Source organism: Gymnodraco acuticeps, unplaced genomic scaffold, assembly GCF_902827175.1.
Source record: "Gymnodraco acuticeps unplaced genomic scaffold, fGymAcu1.1, whole genome shotgun sequence".
Taxonomy (NCBI): Eukaryota; Metazoa; Chordata; class Actinopteri; order Perciformes; family Bathydraconidae; genus Gymnodraco; species Gymnodraco acuticeps.
The window spans coordinates 1,074,109-1,084,123 of NW_022990940.1; the positions used below are offsets into that span (position 1 = coordinate 1,074,109).

The window sequence follows — 10,015 nt, forward strand, 5'->3', positions numbered from 1 at the left end:
ATTGCCTTGTGTTGAAAGGTGCTATATAAATAAACTTGTCTTGCCTTGAATACATTGAGTTTATAGATTATAGGTCAAAAACGAGTTTGTTTTTTATACATGGTTTGCCATCTCTGCATCAAAGTATACATCTAGCAGTAGTCCCGACAGAGATGACTCGAATACTTTGATTTATATTCTGGTACTGTGATCAGTATTGGTATTCTTCTGTAGAAAAGGCTGGTTCTCACAGTCTTATACCAATACTGATAGTGTTCAATGTTTCAGGTCTCTGCAGAGGCAGATTTGTGATTATGTTTGAGGGTTTCCTGGTTTCAAGTGTGGAGGTGTGAAGGTGTGTATGCAAAGTGTCAGAAGATTGTTTTTTCCTCTTGTATTCAGAGGTAAAACATTTTAATTATGATGTTTTTGGAAGACTGTTTGAACTTTAAACACAGTTAACAGATACATGCTTTTGAAGTGGAATAGATCAGAGAGACAGTGGACACGTATGTTTGAAGTAGCTTTCGTTTTTTGGAAAGCCAAAACCCTTTTTTCTGTAAATGCAAATGAAGCTGGCAGCTATACTGCCACCTACTGTTGTGAGTGACTGAACTGAGGCCTGGGGCTTCTGTAAGTAAACCGTTTGAAACACAAATAATAATAACATTTTTAATAAACAAACGTTGCAGCATTTTTACATATTGATGATAAACATTAGAATAAAGAGATTATGAGCATGTCAAATACAAAAACAATGCTGAAAAGATTGTGTGTTTATTGTGTATCCATTTATTTTTGATCACTAGCACAGGCAGATCAAACCCTGTTTCAAAGAACTCTCAACGCGTAAAAACCTAAATATTATACAGTTCAATGTGTGGATTTAGAGGTTGTGTAAAAAACAAACAAACACAATAGTCAAGGACGTTTGGCATCTGATTTATTGGATTTATTTATTTATTAAATATCACAAAATGATTTGGCAGTGATATTACCATTGCATTATCCATTTGTATGCTGAGGACTCTTAGGCGTAAATAAAAAGGCAAAATTGTTTCTAAAATAATTTCCAAACCCCTGCAATTGAAATCATGACAAAAAAACAACCTACAAATACTCACATGAGTGCAAACACAAATTCATCTTAACATTTGGTCTGCAGGCACAAACCAACAACCAAACTACCCTGTTTACATTCACCGAAGAAGCCTTTCTTAAATGTTTTCTTATTTGGACTCTACAAATGTTTGTAAATGGTGCAATACAAACTTGTATAATAAGGGTGACACCAAGGGACATTTTAAGACATGATTTTGGCATAATTATTGTTTAAGACTAAACAAACCTCATGTGTATCTTTCTTTTTGAAGGAAAAAAGTACATCACAGACACTGACGAAAGCACACACACACCTCATGTACAAATAGACAGCCCACAACATTAAAGCCCCTTTAGAGCATGCAAGATCAAGAGGAAAAACAAAATGAATGACATGGACATGCTATGATTTCCACTGGAAGAGCCAGCCAGTTTCTAACATTATACCTGCAGTAAAAGTGGACATGTTGAGGAACATTTAAAGTGTGTTTATAGAAAAACATCTGTAAGTCAGTCACGGGACCTGCCACAATTTATAGCATCTACAGGGAAGCAAAAGACACAACTCATATCTGCAAAAAAGAGTTGAGAGACTGAGATGAGAGGGAAAAGAGAACATACAAACACACACAAACACATGCACACAAGATGGGGATATTTCACTCTAGGAGGCGGTGAACTTTCTGAGTGTGATGACGATGAGGGCGAGGAGGACAGAAGTTCCTAAGAAGACGGCTATAACAATGGCTGTGATGGCCCCTGGCCCCAGCACCCCTGCACACACAAACACATGGTTTTAATCATTTGTTTAGATATAATTGAAATAAATTTGGTGTATAAAGTGATGATTTTACATTGTTCATCGAGCAGGTCCGGAGAGTCTGTGTTGTCCTCGTAGTCGAAGGTGAAGGACTGCTCCGTCGTGTCATGGTTAGGGTCTTTGGTGGTCACGTCACTGGGTGGTTCTCCTGACGTGGTGTCCTGGGTGTCTCTGATTGATGAGTCTGCAACTGTGTCTGCAGACCAAAAGGAAAACTAAATTCCACTTGTGCTTGTTTTAAAAGGGATGTTTAGATTCTTTAAAATAGCGTTTAATGACGTCATTATCCATGGTCAGTACCAAGAGTATATGGGGGCCATCATGACCATAATTTGGAAAAACAGAGAGAAGACATGGGAGCTTGTGTACTTCTGTAGACGGGGATAGCAGCAGATTGTATTCAAGCTCCCTAAAGAAAGGCCCATGCTTTTGCTAATAGTATTTTTACATCACAAAAATGGGAATTGATTGTCTAACTAAAACTAACTAATTGAAGCAGCAGTTTACCAGCATCTCCTTTGTTATTTGAGTTAAAATTACCTTTTTTGTTGAAGGAGTCTGGTGGCTTTGACTAGATATTGCTGATCTCACCATTTGAAAAAACTGTCACGGCAATGTAAAGCAGTGAAAATATTTTAAATATAGCGTTCACGTAAACTGACAATTTTTTCAATGGGCTAAAATATATTTTGATGACGTCCCTATTCACAGCAGTGCAATGCTTTGCAACCATGCTGGCACTACTGTCTGTTTTTCCAAACTCAGGGAGTGCTAACTGCCATGTACTGTTGATAATACCCCATTCAAACAATATCTCAACCATATCTTAAGCATGGCTGATCTACAAGCAGTCACTTAATCCGTGTGCAGTATAATTTTACTGTATGTTTTCTAACGGTAGTAATTTCACTGACGACGCTATAAAACAGCTTTGCTAATGACTCTATTTGACTATTTTCTGGATGTGGAGGCCTCTGGGATGCAGGGCTGCACACATGTCTGTAATCACCCCAACAGCCTCTCTCTGTCTCACTGGGCTAACGGCTGAGGCTTATGCATAAGGATGTCTTTGTAGAGGATGAACATTTTGACCATTTAAGCTACGGTTGCCTTTTAAAATATTTCAAGGTTTCAACAAAGTTTGTCTATTGTCTAAACAAATCCTTAAACCGTAATGATCCAAACGGAGTAGTAGATATGTTTTGCTTTACCAGGGGAGGCAGTTGATTGTGCATGAGGCTCAGCTTGTGTACAACTCTGTGCCAATTATCCTCTCTTCTCTTCCCATCCCAAATTGTCCTCTGACATTCCTCCCATCTGAGCATGAAGTTACCCTGAGACTTTTCACACCTCTGCAGTAGCCAAAGAAACAAGGTTGCTTTCTGGGCCACATTTCTGTTTCCTAACACGACTTAGTGCTGACAAACCACCAAAATAACGATTGTTGTAGACATCTTTATGGTAACTGACAGCTGACATATTTAGACTCAGTTTATTTAACATAAACATATTTACTTTGTAGCCTCTGACGCCCTTGGTAAACTTTACCCTGCTTCACATCTTTCTTCCTCTTTTTCCTCTGCCATTGTCAAAGGAGAATCTTAGTATCTTATTTCACGTCCATATGATAGCATCTCTTAAGTTTAAAACATAAGCATGTTAGCTGCGGTATAATTCTGATATGCTCTTCTGATGTGAGTATTTTGATGCTGCTGTGTTGACTGAGTCGTGTGCAGCTTCCTGTCCTGTTGCTGGCCGGAGGTTTGGAGGCCCGGGCCTCTGGCCAGCTCAGCCATCAATGAGGCCTTCAGCCGAGGGCACAAAAGGCAGCTTGTGCGGCCATGGAGGGCGGCAGGCTGCAACCAGTAACAACCGGCCAGGCCCAAACCGGCACCGGCTGGGTACTGGATGTCAAACAAACTTGTTTATTAAATAGCCCCTGTGTGTAAAAGGCTGTGCCCTCTGGACAGCTTGATTTAATAGGAAGGCAAAAATAATAACATGATGTTTTCCGTTGCTGTTTGTTTCCACACGAAGGAGTTCACTCAAGCTTGCAATTTCTGTTTAAAGCATTAACATAACTGAGGCCTCAAGGAAAAAAAACATAATTCTTATCAGCTGACAACTAGCTACTCGGTCAGTGGAAACTTTTTTGGCTGATGTACCCCACAGCTGAGCTACCTTCATCATCAATTACCCCTTCATCATCATTTTCATCATCCATCAAGTTGTGTGTCACTATGGGTTTAATAGGCTACTAATAGGCTACGTTTATATTTTATTATGAATAATTGTAACTAATTCTTCTTCTTTTTTTTATTTAGGCCTACTTCTTATCCATTTACTTAAAGGGGACCTATCATGCAAAATGCACTTTTGTACGTCTTTTATACATGAATATGTGTCCCCGGTGTTCCAGGGAACTCACCAAGTGTCAGAAAACACAACCCTCTCTATTTTCCTCCATACCCAAATCTCTAAAAAAGGGGCTGCAACGGATCTGATCCAGACTGATCCAGATTTGAACACTGTCCTGACGTCAGGACGGTGGCGCTACGGCTATTGGTCAATTCTCCACCTATCAGGGGAATGAGAGGTTGGGCCACGGCCGGCCATTGCTGCTCGAAAGCGCTGGAGACGCTGTAGTACATATGCCAGGCCTGTAAGTGGCGCTGTAGTCTGCCACAAAAGCAGCGAAGAAGTCTTCCCTTGCATGGTTGCCATGGTTGCCCTTCTGTTTATTCTCCGCTGTGGCTCTTTTTCTCCCTCCCCGAGGCAAGGTTTTTGCGCCTCCTGCTTTAAAACAAATGAATAATGACTCTATATAATCATATGTAAGGGATAATGTGCAGCGACGCGGTCATTATGGAGAAAAGAACACCGACAGGCTGATCAGGAGCCCGACGCGCAGCGGAGGGATCTAGATCGGCATGAAGGTGTTCTTTTCCCCATAATGACCAAGTCGCTGCACATTATCCCGCTTATTACATGTATGGCCACATTCTCAACAAAGTAACGACATGACTCCCAATATTAATTGAAATGTTTTTATGGATTTAGAAAATGATTTTATTGATTTAAAAAATAGTTGTATGTATTGATTTAAATTGACATGCATCCGCTAAGAAAAATAGTAATTACAGATTTGAAAACATTGTTGCTTGCTTTAAAAGTAGCACAATTCATTATGTCAAACCTTGGAAAGTATCTAGATATCCCTGCCCTAATGCCAAAGTAACTGCCAACTCCCTTCTCCTGCAGGGGGGCGTGGTCAGTTGCAGCTCACAGAATCAGCCCCCCTGCAAATACAGGGCTGGAAAGAGCAAATAGAGCGAAATGAGGCATGGCTAAAATGCAGGATCTGTTTGGTATTTTGAAAAAATATATATGTGTATATACTTTATATAGGTATGGCCCTACAATATATGTTTCAAATATAGCATGATAGGTCCACTTTAAGCTACCTGTTGCTAATTGTGTATTCTTCACTTCTAGCTATCTGTTGCTAACTGTTTATTCCTCAGTTCTAGCTACCTGTAGCAAACTGTATCCCTCACTTCTAGCTAACTGTTGCTAACTGTGTATCCCTCACTTCTAGCTAACTGTTACTAACTGTGTATCCCTCACTTCTAGCTAACTGTTGCTAACTGTGTATCCCTCACTTCTAGCTAACTGTTGCTAACTGTGTATCTCTCACTTCTAGCTAACTGTTACTAACTGTGTATCCCTCACTTCTAGCTAACTGTTGCTAACTGTGTATCCCTCACTTCTAGCTAACTGTTGCCAACTGTTTATCCCTCACTTCTAGCTAACTGTTGCTAACTGTTTATCTATAGCTAACTGTTTTCTTCATTCATTACTTTTTAGCTAACTATACACCACTTTAAGCCAACAGTTGCGAACTGTTAATTCATTGTTTTTAGCGAACTGTTTTTCCCATTATTTCTAGCTTACAATTGATCAATTAGTTATTTTGGAAATGTCCTTGCTAGCTTAGCTACTATTTTGTTCTACTGCAACACATTGCTTAATTTTGTACACAGGTATGGCAGCTTAGTAATTGTATATTTATTAAAGATTAGTTTCCCACAAAGTGTGTAATCTTATTTGCATTTTAATTGTCTGTAAACATATTTTTTTATTATATCACAATTTAGCTTTTCGTTTTCGTTACTTTTTCCTGTATCACCACTACACAGGTAGCCCCCAGGATACGGTAAGGATTACCTTTGCTTAGGAATCATTGCACACTTTTTGAGTCACACCTTTTAAAGATGACTAAGTGTCAATGAAGAACCCTCTATACGCAAGTCCAGACTCATAAAAGCCTGGCAGACTGTAAGGGAGGTTGATTTCAGACACTGAAAACACAGAAGGCCATTTGTTGGTAGACCTCTTCAGTCAGGATTTCACACGAGCCGGAGAGATGACAAAACGCACAGACGTGTGTGTGAAAGACAACCTGGCCAAGCAACTTAAACCGCGGAGGACGCAACTCAAACATGACATCGATGGACTTATGTGTCCTTGCTTCACCTTTTTTTTTACTTTTAGGGGATTTTCCGTTGTAAAATATATGTGAAATAAGGAAGAATTAGGTTACAAAACTAGTGATGAACCCTTCTCTGTATTGTAGTACAATGCTCAGATGTTATTCTGGTTTAGTCACTGGATCGGTTGTGGATGTGGTCAAGATTGCTGGCTCTAGTTTAAATCATCACATACTCTACATTTCAACAACAGACAGATAAGAAGCAGCTGCAGAGTGTAGACTCCATGTGAAGCAGAACACAGTCATCCTTAAAAACATTTCACTTGGCTGTGTTTGAAGAGTGTGGTATATTAAAAACACAATTTCACATTAAATTGTACAAAGCCAACAGAGAATGCAAGATATTTTTAGAAAGGTGAAGGCAGGTCATGACACCTCAATGTTAGAAACGCTGACATTGTGTTTGGCACAAAGCCTTTCTTTTTGGCACGAGGGGACAGTAAAGGGGGACAGTAATGTTTTTTTTTCACAGGACAGGGTGGACATGCTCGACTTTGCCCTCTCAACCTTTACTGTGACCTTTGGGCCTGAGAACCCTGCTACAGTGTACGCTTTTTTTCCAAGTATATTTGAGAGATGTTGCAAAGAAGAACAGAAAAATACAGTAAGTGAAAGTGAAAGACCCAGTGACAGGGCTGATATCTCAAATCTTAAAGGGAAACACGGGTTCTGCATGGGCGGGGAGAGTAACATCTATTTTTCTGAATGTTAGCTATTCTATCTCAAAGTCAGGGAGAAGTAATATAAAACTTGTGATGTCATCAAGTATCAACATCTGGATCTGCTCCATTTTTGAATTGTTGTTTTTTTCTAATAACTTTTTTTTATTGATACTGTTCTTAGTTGTGAAATAAAATCCCCAATAACTCAGAACATTCCCCTGGGTGCTCTGTGTCATCTATAACATATTTCCTAATCCATTTGATATGGAAAATATCTAGACCCTATCCTCAAATGTGACATCACCTATTTTAGTTTTATCACTAGTGTTTGGATTTAGTAGTCATTATTTTGTTGACTCACAGGAATAATATATATTTAGAAAATTGGAAATGTTCCTTTAAATATGAACGTGTTCTTTAAATAGCACTTGTGCAGAAAACCAGTTGATGTGAATAAATGTTAAGAGATGAACACATTGAATCTGCTTCTTACTACTATCTCCAAAATATCTCTACATACATGAAATACATTCCACATATGTTGACGTTTCACTACCTCGAACGGATATTACATAGAACCACTTCAACCTCATAGCTGGAGTCAGAGGGCGGCAGGTATTTGAGTTTGTATGAACATCAGGGATCATGAAAGCAACTGAATCATCCTGTTTGTCAAAGAGCAGCTTTCACAGCTCAGAGTCTCAAAGAGTCTCAACAACTGCATCATTTACATCGGGCTGCACGCTCACACATCCAGGCCTGTGAACGTGTGTGTGCACGTTTGTTTGTGTGTGTTTGTGGAAAAGAGGGCAAAAATGACACGTACACACACATCTTTGATTTGATACCTACAGGGGCGCAGACCCAGCCCATGAGTCACCCTAAACAATGATAGAGGTTAAGAATATCGAACCTTATACTAAAATGTTTTGGATTTTTTTTGATAAAATATGATGTTGTGGTATTTGTTCATTTTTTTTCTTTCAATAAATCAGACTCAGGTCTTCTTGTTTCTTCTTTTACCATAATTAGTTGTAGCATACACAGGTAAGGCTGCAAACCTGTCAGAAAACCACAAAGATAAAATACACATATCAATCAGACTCAAAAAGTGGTTTACCTGTGTGTACAAAGGCTACCAAGAGGCCGAGGAGCACCAGGAGGAGGAATCTGCGGATACTGCTGCTGTGAATCATGGTGGCTGCGAGGGACAAGATGTGCGTCTCCAGAACTCCTCGAACTTCAAAAGAGTGGCTGACCCTGGAAGAGGAGCAAGAGAAGAGTACAGGAGAGCGCAGCAGGGGCAGAGGTAGGCTACTGAGGGGTGAGCGAAGGGGTGGGACTAGGTGTGCACAGGACTGTCTGGACAGTGTGGACTTTGTGAGCACATCATCGCAGGGCCCACCCACTTCACACTCCTCCGGCTACATAGCTGGATGTTCGGTGTAAACATTCGGCAACCGCTGACCTTGACCAGGTCACATCACAAAGGTCTCAGCAAAGAAAATATGGCAGTGACGGAAGTATTGAGATCTAAAAGTAACAAAATCCGAAAGGTTTTAGTAGCAGAAACTTGCAGTTTCAAAAGAAAACTAAATATAGAATGACTGCATTATATCATTGGATTAGCGTAACTGACGCATAGGGTTGAACCGAATGTCACTTTCTTTTTTACATTGAAAGCTTATATTTAGATGTTGAAATAAAGCTTTAAATGTCTGTCGTCATCTTTATGTCAGTGTTTCCCATACATTGATTTAATTGTGGCGGGTCGCCACAATTAAATATCGTCCGCCACAAATGAATCTCATAAAGAAAAATAATAATATTATTTATTTTTAATGGATAGTGAGGTGGGCTGATGATCGGAAGGTTGCGAGTTCAAATCCCGCCTGGAACACTAGTGTGCCCTTGAGTAAGGCACTTAGCCCTCAGTTACTCCAGGGAGAATGTCCTTGTAATTGGTCATTGTAAATCGCTTTGGAATAAGGCGTCTGCTAAATTGTAAATTATATTTTTGGGAGAATAAACCCCACAAATAGAATCAAATTCTGTGGGAAACACTGGATGTCATTGCCATTTTAAAAAGTGTGTATTTGGAATTAACTTTTAAATGAACATAACTTGTCAGTGCATGGGGCAAGGTAGAGGGTGAGCGCAGTGAAACGTGTGTTTATTTTCCTTTAAAAGGGTTAACGTCAACAAATATGGAATGAAGGACAATATATAAGAAATAACATTTTGTGAGTGTCGTTAAAGATACCGTCTATTTTTTTCTATACATTTCGAGTTTTGTACTGTACTACGCTTTAGAGTTCATTGAAATTGTTGGTTTACACAAGTGAGAAACAATCCTACTCAGCCACAACTGTTATCTAAAACTCATATTAGTATTCATAGTCTTTATCTGCACCTGTGCAAAGAACCACATTTAAGTAGACTGAATAACCAAATAAGAAAGAAGTTGCGCAGAATTTAAATGTCAAAGTTAATGAAAGTTTCCAAGGTTTAAAGTATGCGGTACAGCCCTGCTAATGCAACAATATTTTAAAGGGGTGCTCCTGCAAAATGAGTATAGGATTTCTAAAAAGCTGGGGAGCTCAGAAGAGACAGATAAACATATTAAAGTTGTAGGATTTTAAATACCTTCTGTCTTCAGTGTGGGATCGGGCTACAGAAACGGTCGGCTTGCATCCCATTAACATTACTATAGCTGTTATAAGAAAAGAAGTAAAGTATACATTACAATATTTGCCATTAAATTGAGGTACAGATTCCCAATGCTGTACATTACCAATGGTACTTTAAATAATGTACTAGCTTTAACTTATGATCTAGGAATTAAGTCAAGGGTGTCTTTCAGCTAGAGAGCAATCAGCCTAAAAAAAATAAGGGACTGGT

General features: G+C 39.3%; 1 protein-coding gene across 1 annotated transcript; it reads right to left on the reverse strand.

Annotated features, from left to right (window-relative positions):
- Positions 1 to 905: 905 nt before the first annotated feature.
- On the reverse strand, positions 906 to 8,949 carry snorc (secondary ossification center associated regulator of chondrocyte maturation). The gene is made up of 3 exons (XM_034234620.1): positions 8,235 to 8,949; positions 1,935 to 2,096; positions 906 to 1,854 (listed from the first exon to the last, which is right to left on the reverse strand). The coding sequence occupies exons 1-3, from the start codon at positions 8,308 to 8,310 to the stop codon at positions 1,745 to 1,747; spliced, it is 348 nt and encodes a 115-aa protein (XP_034090511.1). The 5' UTR covers positions 8,311 to 8,949; the 3' UTR covers positions 906 to 1,744.
- Between the last annotated feature and the right edge of the window lie 1,066 nt (positions 8,950 to 10,015).

Excerpts from the sequence above, each read along its gene's own strand:
- snorc (XM_034234620.1), bottom strand. The coding sequence starts at position 8,310 with ATGATTCACAGCAGCAGTATCCGCAGATTCCTCCTCCTGGTGCTCCTC. Across the intron at positions 2,097-8,234 it reads GGTAGCCTTTGTACACACAG|ACACAGTTGCAGACTCATCA; the intron begins GTAAACCACTTT and ends TTTGGTCTGCAG. Across the intron at positions 1,855-1,934 it reads GGACCTGCTCGATGAACAAT|GGGTGCTGGGGCCAGGGGCC; the intron begins GTAAAATCATCA and ends TTGTGTGTGCAG.